This window comes from Magallana gigas, chromosome 5 (genome assembly GCF_963853765.1).
Source record: "Magallana gigas chromosome 5, xbMagGiga1.1, whole genome shotgun sequence".
Classification (NCBI taxonomy): Eukaryota; Metazoa; Mollusca; class Bivalvia; order Ostreida; family Ostreidae; genus Magallana; species Magallana gigas.
Window position 1 is genome coordinate 13,817,466 of NC_088857.1, and position 18,409 is coordinate 13,835,874.

The 18,409-nt window shown below is 35.3% G+C and overlaps 2 protein-coding genes across 2 annotated transcripts; both read left to right on the top strand.

Annotated features, from left to right (window-relative positions):
• Nucleotides 1–2: 2 nt before the first annotated feature.
• On the top strand, nucleotides 3–18,405 carry LOC105327777 (dynein regulatory complex protein 1). Its single transcript, XM_034471181.2, has 20 exons — nucleotides 3–216; nucleotides 11,094–11,294; nucleotides 11,762–11,813; nucleotides 11,890–11,946; nucleotides 12,059–12,133; nucleotides 12,258–12,395; nucleotides 13,284–13,493; nucleotides 14,072–14,211; nucleotides 14,341–14,400; nucleotides 14,549–14,623; nucleotides 14,805–14,951; nucleotides 15,137–15,234; nucleotides 15,595–15,728; nucleotides 16,059–16,148; nucleotides 16,542–16,637; nucleotides 16,898–16,936; nucleotides 17,068–17,216; nucleotides 17,535–17,687; nucleotides 17,914–18,016; nucleotides 18,176–18,405. The coding sequence occupies exons 1-20, from the start codon at nucleotides 101–103 to the stop codon at nucleotides 18,236–18,238; spliced, it is 2,196 nt and encodes a 731-aa protein (XP_034327072.2). The 5' UTR covers nucleotides 3–100; the 3' UTR covers nucleotides 18,239–18,405.
• Nucleotides 6,564–10,989, top strand: LOC105339568 (retrovirus-related Pol polyprotein from transposon 17.6). Its single transcript, XM_011445144.3, has one exon. It carries the CDS (start codon nucleotides 6,861–6,863, stop codon nucleotides 10,698–10,700), a length of 3,840 nt encoding a protein of 1,279 aa, XP_011443446.3. The 5' UTR covers nucleotides 6,564–6,860; the 3' UTR covers nucleotides 10,701–10,989.
• Nucleotides 18,406–18,409: the final 4 nt, after the last annotated feature.

Below are 18,409 nucleotides of genomic sequence, written 5' to 3' on the forward strand. Positions count from 1 at the left end.
GGAAGTTTAATAATAGCCATTTTTTGTAATGGCTGTCCGAGCATAGCAACACAACAAACTATCGGAAAACTAACTGAAATACAACAAATTACGGTCAAACATGAGTTCCAGTGGTGAGGAAGATGAAACTGGACCAAGCGTTGATTCAATGGATCCAGAGGAGAGAATCCAAGCAAGACGAGAGAGAATAAATCGACGAATTGATGCAGCGAAAAGGTACATTTCATTATACACTGTTATAGTTTGAAGTGTAATGCTTGATCAGTTATTTTAGAAAAAGTTGTTTTAAAAGTTCATTGCCAAAATTTATAATCACTGCTTGCAGATATCAGTTTACAGCCGATTTTAACGAATATACAAACTGAAATAAGTGAGGATACTGAATTAAGATACATTTAAGAGCAGTTCAAAGGGGTGATACTAAAACAAGTCCCACGGAGAAAACAAGTCCCACGTAAGTCCCACGGCAAATGCGGCTATATATCGATATATCTATGATTGATTATGATTAAATGTATTAAAATAATATTAATTCACACAACAAAATATTTTTATAAGCTTTTATTACGGATTTATCGATGAAAAATCAAAGATGTTGGTAAAGGTAGATAACTCGTACGTAGAATTCATACGGCAGTAGAAGAAATCTATATGCCCGCCGTTTAATTGATGGATAATTTTAATTTTCTCCAACAAAATAAAATCCAATAGCAGTAAAAAGTTGACTTTATATTCATTAATTAACACAAACTAAGTAAACGTTAGGTAAGTAGACAACTCCTACGCAGAATGCATTCGCCCGCCGAGAAAAGAGCACTCCTGCCGCTTACCCGATTGGTTATTTTAATGTTTTATATTTTCTAACTTAAAAATGATCATATTAATAAAAAAAATGGATATGATTTTTTCATTACCTTAGTTTTTTTTTTAATCAACTGTACGAGGGTTGTTAGAAAACTTCGCGGACAGTGATTTACGGCAAAATTACTGTGAACTTTGTAGGATGGCGTATGTTTTATTTTAAATGACTACCATTTGAAAATAAGTATGAATTTAATTTTTTTTTTCTCCAAAAGATACAGCGATTTTTACTTTGCGTGAATTAGATTTACGGAGCAACATTTCATATTTCCACGAAGTCAGGTGACATCAAACAACTGAAAGTCAAACATGTTAATTACTCTTTTTCAAAGTAAACACCTTTCAGTTCCACACACTTTTTAAGAAATTTAACCGATTTATAAAATGCACGTCCATACCATTATTTGTCAAGCTTTTGTATAATGCCTTTTGTGGCATATCGTAGATCATTTAGGTCCAACAATTTCTGTCTACGCAGTTTCGACTTTCGATGAGGTAAATAAGCGAAATCTATAAGTGCAAGATCCCGGCTGTAGGTGGGGGGGGGGGGGGGGGTGCTGCAAGGGCTAAACAACAGTTTTTCCATCTTTAAACCTCTGTAATTCAAGTTGTAAACGTTTTTCCTATAAAAAAAAAATAGTAGCATTCATATAAGAACCCTTTGGTGACCATCGGAGATTTTTCTGCGTGCACACAAAATTAAATGACGGCCCGGTGCTCCAAGATGTCCATAAATATAACAGACGTCAAAGTTTTTTTTACTCATTTTTCAAGCGTTGTTCGTCCAAGTTCGGCGATAAAACGGTCAGAAATTAATTCTCCAACTTAAAACTTTCATAAAATTACCCTCATAAGTTATTGTGATGTCATATGAAATATCGTTTATTTTTATGCACTTCAACGGTACATTTTCTTAATAAGGAATAATGCGTACAAAATTTTAAAAAATTAAAAAAAAAAAAAACCTGACATGCTCCGTGAAGCATACTCATCAAATAATTAAGATGTATATTTTTTATGGTGCATTTAAAACAAACAAATCGTTTCATATTTCTTAGAAAATAAAAGTTAAATCTGAAAAGTTTCGCTAGTATCATGTAAATAGTCCGCTTACAAGTCAACTTGTCCGCGAACTTTTCTAATAACCCTCGTATACATGAGTAAGAATTCAATAAGAATTACTGTGTTTTAAAAAAGTATACTGTCAAATATTATCATAACTTGTTCGTCTGGCGCGAAAGTTTGTGATCTTGATATCATTTAACTAAACCAATTAACGATTCAACAAATAACTATCAGATTATTATTAATATTAAAACGTAATAAAAACCATCCGTTCATCCAGAATATTTTTAGGGGTATATGCAGGTTTGTTAAGGGAGGGGATCGAGGAAATTTAAGAAATTTGATTTGTTCCACGGGGGGCGGAACTCCAACCCCGCCCCCCCCCCCCCTCCCCCACCCCCGAATCCCATCTAGATTCAGCTCATGAAAAGTATGTGATCGAAAATCATCTACAAAGCCAAAGAAAAATTCTTACATCTTCTCCAAGTTTTTTAAGATGTAAACAGTTACTAACATTGTACAAAACTGATTGTGTGTATACGAAAATGTGCGTGCACTTTGCTTTAAACGTATATTCTTTCTCCATAAAAATTTACTAAAATTATGAATTTTGGAGAACAAATAATTATAAAATCTGGAATGCTTACACAATACGTTAGCCTGTTCTTTTTCATATCTAGATCTAAGACTTTCACAGCCTAGTTCACCAAACTATATGTAAATCTTGAAGTCCTGATTTTGTTTCTAAAAACAATTATTACATACGTCATTCATAAGACTGTAGCAAAATTTTACATTGCATGATATCAGTGTAACGAATGTAACTGGGTATATTTTGGTTTCAGTTTTCACTGGAGAAAAAAAAAGCACCCGGTTCAATGTTTAACGTTGTAAAATGATTCAACTAAGACAACTCAATGACATGGCAATCTTCTTGTCTGTTTCGTAAATAGTAATGAATTATACTTTCCTTTACAAAAACAATTTTGTTTTTCTGTATTTTATAAGCTTCTCGAAGATATTAACACACATGTTTAAATGTTTACGGTTATGAATGTACTGTAGAAATTATACTTAAGTTTGACTAGTTAAAACACTGATGGCTTATAATATTTTTTGATTGAGTGTTGAGTGTAAGTGTACATGAGATACATAAGGATTGAGTGTTATTCGTCTTCAATTTCATATAGATTACATAACGATTACGTGTAAGTTTTAATTGGGTGTCAGAAACTCTGATAATTCTGTTGCATGTAACGACCTTGCTCTATCAACGGGAATAATAAAAGTGGACTGCATAGTATTTTGAAACATAACTATTTTGTGTTTCGTAGATCTACTCGTTCATAACTGTTATTTTTCCTAGTCACCTAAAACATTTGTGAGAGAGAGAGAGAGAGAGAGAGAGAGAGAGAGAGAGAGAGAGAGAGAGAGAGAGAGAGAGAGAGAGGGAGGGAGGGGAGAGAGAGAGAGGAGAGAGAGAGAGAGAGAGAGAGAGAGAGAGGGAGAGAGAGAGAGAGAGAGAGAGAGAGAGAGATGGGGTGGGGGTTGTGTACACGGTGTGCTTCACGGTCGTCTCCCAATATACAGGTAGGTAAAGGTCTATTGTTTCTTAAGCGACAAAAAACCGTTCAATTCACACAGAATATACAAGAAACTAACACGTGTATATATACACGTGTATTGCTATAGGTAGAGCCAACGACCACCAATCATCTTTGGACATGTAGCCCCCCCCCCTCCACTAGCCCCAAATATTATAGTAAAGTAGTAAAGGAAATAATGAGCAAGTTATTTTGTAATTAGTACATGATTTATAGAGATAAAAAAAAATACATTAATCAACGTGTTCGTGTTCAGATTGTGACAATGGTACCGCTTCTTTTTTTTTCTTTTTTCTTTTATACAAAACTCTGCGTGTAACCGTTTGAGGGAAAGTGAAGTAAATGATTGTTTGTCGTATGAAAAACATATGCACATGTCAATAAATACATGTATATACATTAAAAAATCAATAATATTTGGTAATGCAGCTATGCATTAATCTTGCATTATTCTTGATTTTCTTTTTATCAGGGACGTATATACTTAGTATATACGTCCCTGTTTTTATCAAATGTAAAACATTTCTTGACCTTCGATTCATTCTGTTCAGTGTGATTCATTAAAATTGTCGGAATGACATTTTGCTTTTCGAACATTTAGAATGTGAATGTTGCAGTGGAACTCTTACCGACTCGCTACAAAAATATTAAAATAATTTTATGTCTATCAGTTTGAAAATGATTGATATATTGTCACATATTTTTTGTGCATGTCTATAGCTATTTATTTATTTTCCTACACATTCAATCCCGTTTGCTTGATAGTTTTCTCTATACATGTATTTTAATTGTATTGAAAAAATACATGTACTAGAACAGTTAAACGCAGGTTCAACTACATCTCTCTCGATGAGAGAGAGATGGATGGAGAAGACGTAGAAAGGGATGAAGTGAAAGAAGGAGGGAAGACAAAGAAAGAGAGAGAGAAATGCATGTTTATATATACATATACGCTTGTGTGATTCTAGCAGTTATTATGAATAATTCGATAAAATAAGAAGTCGAAAACATTTATTTCAGTAGAAAGTTACTTTTAACATATGTATAGATTTCCGAATAAAGTGGGGGAATATAATGGAAATCTCGAGAAAACAGCTTGATTCCTTGCTGAAAATTGACAAGCAAACAACTATATATTTATACATGTTTTCAAAGCCTTCTCTTTTATCATAAGGGTTTCGAAAAATATGACGATCTCTGCTGGTTTCTATTTTTGAAACACGATTTTTCATTCATTATGTAGAAAAAAACCCCACTTTAAACAGAGCTGGTCTTTAGACCCAAAGATCGTGGAACAGTCTCGACAACGGTAAGCTGCCGTAGACTAGAATGTTCTTGCTGACAATAACAATTTAATAACAATACATGTATATGTTAGTATAACTCATGAACTTCCATCAAATATTATTTCAGTCAACATTTTTTTTGGGAGTAGATGCAAGATTTTTTCTTTGACCTTTAGGAAGATTTTCACCACTAACAGACTTTTCACGAGCTGGGATTCGGAGGATGGGGTGGAATCCCCCCCCCCTGGAAAAAAATCAAATTTTTTAAATTTTCATCGTAAAATGACCAAAAATATGCTTCGACCCCCTCCCCCGACAAACCTGAATAACCCCCCCCCCTACCCCCCCCCCCCCCCCAAATACTCTGAATGAACGCATGGTTTACAACATGACAGTTCTTAGAGAGAACAGAACTGGGCCAAACTTAAAAGGAGTGATATACGGACTATATAAAACTCGTATCACACAACTTCATGTAATATAATAAATTAATCACAGCAATAAGTAAACCTCTCTTCTGAACTTAATCATAAGGCAAAATGTTAACTTTACAGCCATCTGAAATAATTTACAAATAAAATGACATAACTATAAATGGCAGGCGTGCATTTTAAATCCACAGTCGTAAGAATTATTCTGTGTTGGAGTTTTCCCTTTATTTTTAAGTCATTCGCGCTTTTTTCCCCTTAAGAAATTAATAATTTTATCTATGCATTTTTAGTACAAAGAAATAAAAGACTAACATACAAAAAAAATAAAATAAAATAATTAGCATTCAGTTGTTTAGATTATGGATTCTGCGTAATTTTTTTTTTACTTTCATGATTTTTACTCATTTAGTGAGTGTTAATCAATAAATGTGGTATTTTTTTTTATCAATATTAATATGATCATTTTTTAAGTTAGAAAATAAAAGTAAAACATTAAGATCGCCCATCAGATAAGCGGCAGGTGTGCTCTTTTCTCAGCGGGCGAATGCATTCTGCGTAGGAGTTGTCTACTTACCCAACTTTTACTTAGTTATTTAATGAATATAAAGTCATTTTTTTTTTATTGCTATTAGATTTTATTTTGTTAAAGAAAATTTATTAAATTATCCATCAATAAACGGCGGGTATACAGATTTCTTCTGCTGCCGTATGAATTCTACGTACGAGTTATCTATCTTTACCAACATCTTTGATTTTTCGTCGATAAATCCGTAATAAAAACTTATAAAAATATTTTGTTGTGTGAATTTATATGATTTTATCACATTTAATCATAATAAATCATAATTATATCGATATATAGCCGCATTTGCCGTGGGACTTACGTGGGACTTACGTGGGACTTGTTTTCCCCGTGGGACTTGTTTTAGTATCAGCGGTTCAAAGGAATCAAAACAACTCACCTCCAGACAACTCAAGCTGTCTTAGCACCTTAAGAAAACTCTCCATACAAGAAAAAATCCCATTTTTTAAAAATCAGTTCTACAAAAGAAACAAATATAAATCACTTGAAAGAAATACTGATAACTTAGAACTTAGTGATATGAAACACAAATATAACAAAATATCAGCTTCAACAAACTGAGTGTTTTGCATGTAGAACCTTCAGAACAAAAATGTGATTCTTTTTACTGATAAGGCCTAATAAACTGGTAGCTATTTCTTCAATTAATAACGTTCTCTTTGTCACATACTCAATTGTTTTCTATTTGAAATCCGGAAGTTATCCGTCTTTGGTTTTGTCTTTTATGTGTATGAATAAATTAGAAACTAACATGGCTGCCTCCATTGTATTCAACATGGTGTCAGAATAAATCTACAAAATTCGCCCATCATTAGAGGCCATCGGCAGAAAAATACAATCTTAAAAATTGTTAACATACCGCTGCCACCTTTTAAAGACGAAAAATGGAAGGAATAGCAGGAGCTAGCCCGAAGATGGACTGGAATGCACCCGACCTAGTTACACAGTGGAAGTCATTCAAACAACATTGCCAGTTTTGGTTTGCAGGCCCCTTATAAAAGCATCGGAAGCCCAGAAATGCAACTACGTGATGATCTGGATAGGAGACAAAGGTAGGGACATTTACTCTACATGGGATCTCTCGGAGGAAGATAGCAAGAAACTAGACGTACTGTATACGAACTTTGAGAAACACGTCAAACCCAAATCAAACAAAATCTATTCCCGATACAAGTTTCTAAGCAGGGTTCAAAAAGATTCGGACACTTTTGAGGAGTATTTGACAGAACTTAAGTTATTAGTGAAAGACTGTGAATACAAAGATGCGGATGACATGATAAGAGACGCCATTGTGTTTGGAACTAAAGACCACAAAGTCAGGGCTAAGTGTATCGACGAGGGTTCAGATTTGACACTTGAGAAGGCAATTAATTTTGCAAGAACTCAGGAAATATCAAAGGCACAGTTGAAAACAATGAATGGTGAAGATAATTCAATAAATGCTGTAGCTACCAAGCAAAAACAAACCCCTTCTCAGTATGCTCATGGAAACTATGGAAAATTCAACAGGGGAACATCTGAAAAATCAAAATATCCATGCCGAAACTGTGGTGGCGTACACGAACCGAGACAATGTCCTGCCTATGGAAAACTCTGCACAAAATGTAACAAAAAGCATCACTTTCCCTCAGTATGTTTGTCATCAACTACATACAAGGAATTCAAGCCTATGAAACCGAAGCCACATAAACTCCACACACTCCACGTGGATGACAACACCAACTCTGAAAGTGAATCAGAACTATTTATCGATACCATAGAAGAAGTAAACTCTCTGACTATGGATGAATGGAAAGAGACAATCCTTGTGAACAATATACCTGTAAAATTTCAGTTGGACACAGGTGCTAAGTGCAATGTTATGTCTTTGGCAACATTGAAAGCCACATGCAGTGAACCTAAAATCCGGAGAAAAGATGTCCCACTCAAGTCATATTCTGGACATCTCATTAAACCTATGGGCATCACCTCCCTTACATGCCGCCACAGAGATCAAGACTTTCAGGTTGACTTTTATATAGTCAGAGAGGATGTACAAGCTATTCTTGGAGCAAAAACTTGTCAAGAAATGAAGATGGTGCAACGCATTTACAGCTTGACTCCTAGTGCATTACCGGAAGACATAGTAAATAGCAACATGTATGAAAATTTGTTCAAAGGCCTTGGATGCTTGCCTGGCATGCACACTATAGGTGTAGACAAAACAGTCACTCCAGTAGTACATCCACCAAGAAAGATACCTATTGCAATCAAGGACAAAGTCAAGACAGAATTGGATCGAATGACCGAGATGGGAGTTATTGTGAAACAGGAAGAACCTACAGAATGGGTTAACTCGATGGTCACAGTCATTAAACCGAATGGCAAAATTAGAATTTGTATTGACCCAAGAGACTTAAATAAAGCAATTTGTCGTGAACACTATCCTCTTAAAACAGTGGAGGAAGTTATTTCACAGATGCCAAATGCCAAAATATTCACCAAACTGGATGCCACTAGTGGATTCTGGCAACTTAGACTGGATGAGAAAAGCTCAAAATTATGCACGTTTAACACTCCATTTGGACGCTTTAGATTTACACGCTTACCTTTCGGCATCAAATCGGCTCCAGAAGTGTTCCAGAAAGTGATCTCGCAAATGGTCTTGGATATCGAGGGAGCAGAAGCCATTATTGATGACATCCTGGTGTGGGGATCCAATCAGGAAGAACATGACGCAAGATTGAAGAGAGTGTTAGAGAGAGCAATGGAGTACAATCTCAAACTCAGTGCAGAAAAATGTGAATTTAGAAAATCGGAAGTCACATATGTTGGCCATAGACTCACAAGCAAAGGAGTCAAACCTGATCCAGAAAAAATCAGAGCTGTATGCAACATGGTAAAACCGACATGCTTGAAAGATCTACAAACATTTATGGGATTCATCCAATATCTCAGCAAATTCATGCCTCACTTGTCTACAGTCAGTGCACCCCTAAGAACACTGCTGGAGAAGAACACAGCATGGCACTGGGATGAAGAGAAGGAAACAAGCTTCCTTAAACTCAAGGATATGGCTACAAATGCACCTATTCTTCAGTATTATGACCCGAGCAAACCTCTTACACTTAGTGTTGATGCTAGCTCAAAAGGACTAGGCGCAGTACTTATCCAAAATCAGAGACCAGTTGCTTACGCATCTAGAGCACTTACGCCAACTCAACAGAGGTACTCTCAAATTGAGAAAGAGACCCTAGCAATTGTGTATGGTTGCAACAAATTTCATGAATATGTTTATGGACGTGAAGTACTCATAGAGACTGACCACAAACCATTGCAGTCAATTTTCCAAAAATCTCTTCACAAAACACCTCCAAGACTTCAACGACTCCTACTTGCACTAGAAAAATATGACCTTGAAGTCAAGTACAAACCTGGTAAGGAGATGTTCTTAGCAGACCATCTGAGCAGATCATACCTACCTGAAACCAAAGAAATACTAGTTCCTGATATCAATGTCAATGAGATCCATCTCATTTCTCATTTACCAATCTCACAAGAGATGTACGAGAAGTTCCAGAAAGAAACTGCAAATGATGAACACCTACAGGAACTACAAGACGCCATATTGGATGGATGGCCTGAAGAAAAAAGCAATGTTTCCTATAACTTGCGACCTTATTGGACCTTCAGAGATGAGCTATCTGTCATGGACGGACTTCTCTACAAGTCAAGCAAACTCATTGTACCCAGAGCACTACAGAACTCAATGCTGGACAAGATTCATGAATCGCATCTTGGGATAGTCAAGTGCAAAGCACGTGCCCGTGAAGTTCTCTTTTGGATTGGCATGTCAACAGATGTCGAGAACCGAGTTAGGTCATGTGGACTATGTGCACAACATCAAAACATCAATGCAAAGGAACCAATGCTAATGCCAGAGATACCAGATCGGCCCTGGTCGAAACTAGCTGCAGACCTATTTGAACACGAGAAACACCATTACCTACTAGTCGTTGATTATTTTTCCAAATGGCCCGAAGTAATAAAACTAGAAAACCTGTCAAGCAAAACAACTGTCAACTGCTTAAAAGAGCTGCTTTCAAAATACGGACTCATCGATGAAATGATTACCGACAATGGACCCCAGTTTTCCTCTGCGGATTTCAAAGACTTTTCGTCTGAGTTCGAATTTAAACATGTAACCAGCAGTCCACACTACGCTCAATCAAATGGCCAGGCAGAACGAACTGTACAAACAGTCAAAAGGCTCATCATGAAATCTAAAGACCTGTTCAAGGCACTCTTGGACTACCGAAACACACCGCTAGACATCGGATTATCACCAGCACAACTTTTTCTCAACCGCCGACTTAAAACATCACTTCCAACCTCTGCGCCCTTGCTAAAACCTCTTGGATTAGATGCCAAAGAAATCGCAGCCAAATTAAAATCTCGCCAACTGAATAATAAAATCCAATTTGACAAACATGCAGGACCTGGATTGGAACCGCTTAAGGCAGGAGACGCAGTATTTCTGTACACAGAGGGAAAATGGAAACCTGGTCAAGTCATTGAACAGCATGCATCACCTAGATCCTACGTTGTTCAGTCGTCAGATGGAAGAAAATTGCGTAGGAACCGAAGACACCTTCGCGCAACCAACTACCGTGCTGAGAATGCACAGCGAAATGATGGCATGCGAAATTGTGTGAATCCTGAAGATTTGCGTGATAGCATTCAGTTACAGGACCGTTTGGACCACAGTAATGAAAAAGATGCAAACATCACTGCTGAACCAAACAACGCACCTGTTCCAGTTCAACCCCAAACCACGCGCTCAGGCAGGACCGTCAGACCACCAGCAAAATTCAGTGACTATATTGAATGACTCATTGTGTTGCGTTAAATAGCTATTACATTGAAAAATTAACAAAAACAATTAAAAACTGTAATTTAGAGTTTAGAAATTATGTATTTTGTTTTTGCATGAAAATCTAGTCTTGCGTAATTTCTAGTCAATTTTTCATTACAAATGCATAATATTTTGCTTTTGATGGAAAGAGAGGGATGTCACATACTCAATTGTTTTCTATTTGAAATCCGGAAGTTATCCGTCTTTGGTTTTGTCTTTTATGTGTATGAATAAATTAGAAACTAACATGGCTGCCTCCATTGTATTCAACACTCTTGTATTCAGTTATTGAAAGCATATATATAATAAATAAAGAGCCATGAAATACAGCTAAAGAAATAAAACAGGAATGCCTTATCTTTTTTGTAGAGCTGAACTTGGGGAAGATCCTAATGACAAAAAGGAGGTCAAAGAAGAACTCAGCAAGAGCCGGAAGCAGGTTGAACAGAGTCGTCTAAGATTGACAAAGTTAAAGCAGGATGGCAATGAGCTAGTAACAAATATACGAGTTGCTGGAGATTCCCGTGAAGCAGCAAGGCGTGCGGAGGATGATGATGCAAAGAGACAGAGGTATAGTCATATAGATGAAGCAATTTTCAGAGAAGTAATGAAGTATATTGGATTTATTAATTTTATTACAGATAATACAACAGTATTGCTACAAACGTTTTCATCTTGAATCAATGAGGCCTTAAATTCAAGTGTTCAGCTGATATTTGTTAATATTTATCTATAGGTGCATTGGCTTATTTGTAATAATGTTTTTGTAAATCTACAAATTAGTTAAAATAAAGTTGTTTAGAATGAAAGTTGGCTAATAGCTAGTGTTAAGTAACAAGCATGTTCTCCTCTCAGTTTCAGTATTTTAAAAATCCATTACTAGAGTAATAATTGTATGAATTGTTTCAACAAATTTTCATGTTTAAAAATTTTCAGGTCAGAAAATATTAGTATGTTTCATTTAGATCTCCATGTATAAACCTGTTTGTATAGTGTTTAGTTGATACAAATTCATTATCTCAAATAATTCTTTTTAGGAAAGACAGACTGGAGCAGGAAGCCAAATCAGGGGCAGAAAAGTTCGAAGAGGTAAATGAAACTTCTATATAGATATATTACATGTTTGCAGATTCTGGTTATTAATTAATTTACATTTTTTATATAGATCACAAAGAAATGGGAGCAAGCATTACAAAAAGAGATTCCCCAGTCTTTGTATCAGGTGAGAATATTAATAAAAGCGATATTCATATTAAAAAACAAGGTTTTTGTAGATTTCATTATAAATATAAAATCTATAACTTATCATAAAATGATTATTTTTTGTTTTGCAGATGTTGAGACAACAAAAAGATGCATGCAAAGCAATTGTTCTGGATAAAAACAAACTCATTAAAGACTTTCAAGAGGTATGTATTTGTCAAGTTTTGAATGAAAAGGACATTTGCAATATGAATTGATACTGTATGCTAGTATTAATGCCTAATGGACAGTGCTTTTACAGCTGTCTAAATCTTTATTTGTAATTGATAGGAGTTGCAAAAGAAAGATGACTTGTACATAAAGGATCTGAAGAAGCAAGCTGATGATATCGATTTGATGATTGAGAGAATGGAAGAGCAGATCAAAAGTCTGAGTACATCGTACAAAACAGAGATTGAGGAGATTGAGGTGGGTAGTATTCCCGATAGAACATTAGATCAAAGCAGAGAGAGAGAGAGAGAGAGAGAGAGAGAGAGAGAGAGATGGAGAGAGAGGGAGAATAAAACATCTCTATTCAAAAATAAAATGGAAACAATTAAGTGGACATATTTTGTATTGTTATATTCAGTAGTATATTCTCACTATATAACTCTATATAGACGAATAGTCAATAATTGTAATATTAGCTCGTCCGAAAAATATTGACCGGTCAATATTTTTTTGATATTGACCGGCTAGGAATAATATCTAGAGAACATTCCCTCTATTTCAAATAATCGCCTCTGATTTGTTGATTCGTAAACGATGACGTAAATAATCTTTCGCGACTCCAAAACAAGGTGACGTCATAATAGACAGTCAGTCAACGAAAGTAAACAACTGACGCGCAATGCGACGGTTTGCTATGATAACGGATTTAAGGATTTGCGAATTACTGTGAAGTAAAATCAGGTAGAACATCTGTATGTTAATTCTTACGGTCGGCGGAATATCACCAGCGACCGTTTGATGCTGAGGATAGTTTGAAATGAACTTTTGAATTGAATTCGTGAATTCTTTGTTGAGCAGAGAAAATTACGGCGATCTGTTTTCAATTAATTTCTTAAATTTTGGTTTGTTTCTTCATATAACAAAACAAATATTGACTGTGTTTTCGGGCAACATTGATTATATTAGCCCCCTTGGGACGAAAATATTGCCCTCCGCTTCGCGTCGGGCAATATTTCGTCCCTCGGGGGCTAATATTATCAATGTTGCCCTCAAACCCAGTCAATATTTGTATAATATTTTCTACTTAAAAGCTAGAGCATGAAAATTCACATTACAAAAATGATAAAAGGAGAGTTGACTTTACAGAGAGCATTTGTGGCAGAGAGGAATGAATTGTTAGAGCAACATAAAAAGAAATGGGAGGAGAGAATGGAATTCAGAAGACAGAAGGAAATAGAGTACATGAAGGCTCGGGAGAAGAGAGTGGAAGATTATGAACAACAGCTCCATAACATTAGAGTGCAGGATGCAGAGGAATACAACAGGATCAAGATCCGAATGGAAACTGATGTCCAGGTAAAATCAGCTGTAACAGCATTATATTTAGCATGTACAATATTTTCAATAAGCAAGTACAGTTTTGATTTAGTGCATTTTTGAATTTGCCTAATTATATTCATAAATGCATGACATTAGATGATGTACTAGTTTTTTTGTTGTTGCTAAAAATGCCAAATGTATTACACAGCTAAATGTATAATATGTTTACACTATATGCATGATATGTAATGTATCAGTATACATGTATAAAGAATTTTAGCAGATGATATTGCATGTATTAACTACATCATTATAGTTAAATGAGATTAACTACTGTAAATTCTTAATTAAACGCGAAGAATTATTATCCATGTTAAATCGTGAGAAGCACCCTTCACTGAAACTAGAAACTTGCCATTATTTTCTCAGAATTGAGAACAATGAGAAATAAGGTAAAGAGTTCCACATTCACGATTTTATATTCTCGCAATTTGATACAAAACAGCGGGATCGCGGAATTACGTACGTAAACTCACGTAAGATAAGTTTAAACATACACTCATTCATCATGAAAATTATCAAGCATCTATCTCAAGTCTATTCTATCTTCATAGATTTTGGAACAGCAATTACAGCAGATGAGGGCAACTTACCAGTTAAACCAGGAGAAACTAGACTACAACTTCCAGGTGTTGAAGAAGAGGGATGAAGAGAACCAGATTACAAGGAACCAACAAAAAAGAAAAATCACCAGGTAATGTTTGATTGATTTATCATACGTACCACAAGCAGTAAGCTTTAATTCTTTATGATCCTGAATATTTTGTATTAATATTAAATGTTTTTATGGAGAACCCTCATCAGCTTCTTTCCTCTGTTTTAGGTTACAGGATGTGTTGAATGGACTGAGGATAAAGATAGCAAAACAGGAGAAGCAATACAGGTATCAAAAATTGACTTGTACTAAAAATAATTATTGCAAAGAAAGTAGTATTGACTCACACCGACTGCAAGGAAAATTCCAAATATGTTTAACAGTCAGGGATTCTGTGCAGACTTTTTGAATAAGCTACAATTTTTTTTTCTGGTAGGGATGAAAACCAGCAGCTAACTGAGGACTACAAGAGAATCACAGAACAATTCAGAGATCTCCAGAGGAAATCTAGGTAAGAAAGAAAAATTTGAGCAATTTTTTTTTCCTACATACATTTAATTTTGAAATTCATTACTCACAAAGTGTTTCTGGTCACTTCATTCCTTGAAAACCACACAGAGGAGTGGAGCATAGATTTTGGGAAAATTGCAGAGTCTATTTTATGTTAATGAGTCTTTTTGGGTTTCTTGCAGGCATTTTATGCAGGCAGATTCTAAGAAGTTTGAGGATGTGTGGTGCATGAATGAGGCGGAGTGCAAGGAGCTGGTAACCACACTGGTGGAGGCTGATAGGGCCATCCACGAACAACAGCTGGGAATACAGTATCAAAACCCAGACCTGTAAGTATAGATATAATTGTGGCAATTACTGGATGATCTTTACCTGATTTGAGCTTTAGAAGCTATTGTGAATTTGGGTTTTTTTCCCTCATTTATTTATCAAGTATGCATTTTATGTCAGGTAGACACATTTCATTCAATGGTGCTAATTATTTACCAAGCTGTAACCTTCTTTGTTATCTTAGGTCCTTTGCAGACAATGTTGGCCCCATTAAGAGTGCTGCAAGTCAGAAAGGAGGCATGTCTGCTCAACAGCTGGTCCAAGAAATTTTGTCACAAGCTGGTAGGTGCTAGCCTTTTGTCATCTCCTTAGAAGTCAGGGTATATTAGATTACCAATGTCATCTATAGCTGAACAATTCTTAAGTCTCCTGAATTGTTATGTTTCTTCATGATTTGCACGTACTCTTGATGGCTTTGAAATGAATCTGTATATCTTAAACCCATGAGGATTTTTTTTTATTATTTGGTTTGAATATTTCAAATTCATTTTGTTGGAATATACTGGTATATCAGAGAGAGAGTAAGCCAGCTGAGAAATAATTGGTTGTTAGTTCTTTTGTTGTGTGAGCACTTCGGAGCAAAATCTCTCAAAGAGTTGTTCCCCTTGGAATGTGTTGATGTGATATTGTTTACTATTCCAGAGAGCCAGGGCGAGAAGGAGGAGGAGGAGGATGATGACATTCCCTCGGACAGGAAGCTTCCCAAGAGCACCCTGTTGTCCAAGATCTCTGCCACCACCATCAAAAGCGTGCTGGAAGTTCTGTGTGACGAATCGGTGAGTGAAAAAATAGTATCTCAATTCTTTTCATTTATGGTACCCAGAGAGTGATTGTCCACTCTTTTTAAGAGGTATTGAGATTGATGGTGATGACCATTTTTAGACTATATCAATCTTCTCTAGGAGATGATCGAGCTTTGTATAAAGATGTAGGAAAATATCCAAATTGTAACGTTAAAATATTAGGAATTTCTTTTTACTGAACAATAGTTATGGCTTAAAAAATCATCTATAAATATAAGGAGGATTTAATGGTTATTCTCTTGACCATCAAGCCTCCCTAAGTGACATCCTTCTAATGTTTAATGTTACTGTTTGATTTGATAGGGATTTTTGGTTGAGTCCAAGCTGAACAAACTCTTGGCTCCTTTGGAGAAGGACGAAAGGTCTCTGATGAAGTTGGATGCCATCTTCAGTGTGAGTAAAACTTGTCTTTTTTGCAATGGGGGTTAGGGTTTCAAAATATTTTACAACATATTAACAATAAATTACTCTGCAATTTTGTAAATTGTATCAGATGACATACTGTAGATTCCTTATTTTATGCAATTATTTAATTCCACGATCGAACTGTTTTGCATCAAATTGCGAGAATATAGATTTGTAAGTGCAGAATTTTTATCATTGTTGCATTAAGTTAAGTTCTCTTTGAAAAATAAAAGCCAGATTTTAAAATTAGCAAGATGTGCTTCTTGTGATTTTATGCGGATATAAAGTCCTTGTGTTAAATTAAGAATCTACAAACTTTTGAACCTTCAACCTGCTAGATGTACTTTAGTTGATGATAAAATTTACTTTGAAACAACACAGGCTCTAGGAATTGACACAGAGGAGGATGTCCATTTGTTGGCCAGTTACTTCATGCATGTCAAGGGGGGCAAGAAGCCAGAAGAGGAGGAAGAAGAGGTGACAAAGTTTACTTTATTCTAACTTGTCCATGTCAGGCGAAAACAATTAAGACTAGAGAATTTGATTGTTTGAAAAAATTTTAAAATGGGTTCATATGATCTTAATTGAAAAAATAAAGATACCAGTACCATTATATGGTATGGGAAGCTTACGGTACTACTTCCCATTATCTTAATATCAATACGAACATTTTCAAGTATTGTTTGTAGTTTATATTTTATAAATATACTCACAATATTTATTTTGTCTGATTTCAGAAGGAAACAACAATGGAGGAAACCCAGACAGAAGGAGATGTATGTTACCAATTTTTCATGCCTTTTGATTTGTTTGTAAAATGTTTTACTTTACACAATTTTCACCAGATCTTATATGCATTTTCAAGTTACATTTTATTCAACCGAAAATGATATTAATCTGATTTTAGATGGATGATATTGATGCCGAAATCAGAAAATTGACAGGCAAGGAAGGCGATGTTGATTCATCCAAGAGTGAAACAATAGAGTTGATCCACCACAATGAAGTGATGAAGGCTCTGAGAGCCTTTGTAGAGGAGAACAGACAACCATCCAAGTAGGTTTCTTTTTTATTGTTAAATTATGAAAACCTTAACCTCATATTGATTGATCATTATAAAGTTGATTCACACCATTTGTCATTCTGGTGTGCATAGAAGTCATAGATATTCAGAAACACAAAAAATACCGTATATTTTCAAATATTAAGTTTTGAAATACTTCAGCTGGTAGCTGATACGTTTTTTTTTACAACGTATATTTCAGAAGTTGAAGTTCTATATGGATTGAATAAAACTTCATTGATTTGTACTTCATGATGTATTAGAAATGACTCTTATGTGAACCTAAAAATGTGAATAATTGCATTGTACAGAGAGAGGGTGAAACAGTCCCAGTTTAAGATTGCCTCCCTGGAGGAGCGAGATAGTTCAGAGGACTCAGACTACTGGGCCAGCTATGCCAAACTAGTGGATGAGAAGAAAGAGAGGCTCTGGGATGCTCTTGTAGAAGGACTAGAGAAATACAGGTAACTGATTAAATAGAGAGAATCTGGTCATTTTACAATATGTTAACACGAGTAATTCACAGGATTGAAAATTAATATTCTCTTTATGATACGTGCCTATCCATGCTCGCTTGCATATATACCCTTTTTTGGAATAAAAGTTTTAAGTCTGTGTACCCTTGTTTAAATGATACACAATGAGGAATATAGGAACTTATAAACAATGACCATAACTTTTTATCCTCAGTGAGGTTCTGACATCCAGATCTGGCCTCATAAATGAGACTGATGCTCTTCGCCAACAAAATGCCGAACTCCGAATGCTACTCCATCAATATGTGAATTCTAAGGTAGGTTTACATTGATAAAATTAAATTACAAATTGTCAATTAAAATTTATTTCATAAATTTGGGTAATAGTGTTTCTGTCACTAGAAAGGTATTGATCAGTGTGTTAAAAAAGCAGTTTTTATTCAATAACTACAATCATTTAAAAATTATGTTTTTAGGTTAATGCTGAATTGGAAATTCCACCAACAAGAGTTTTACAGCTTGAAATGAATCCTCGATAAGGTGTAAAGCTGTTTCAAAAGATAAGAAAGAAGAACATATTGTTTTTAAGTGATCCGTCCGAACATTCAGTTTAAACTCTGTCAGGAGTATGTGTGATATTTTCTGTTAAATCTGTGTATAACATGTACTATTACTTTGTTGTAAATAAATACAAAACTCCAAAGATTTCT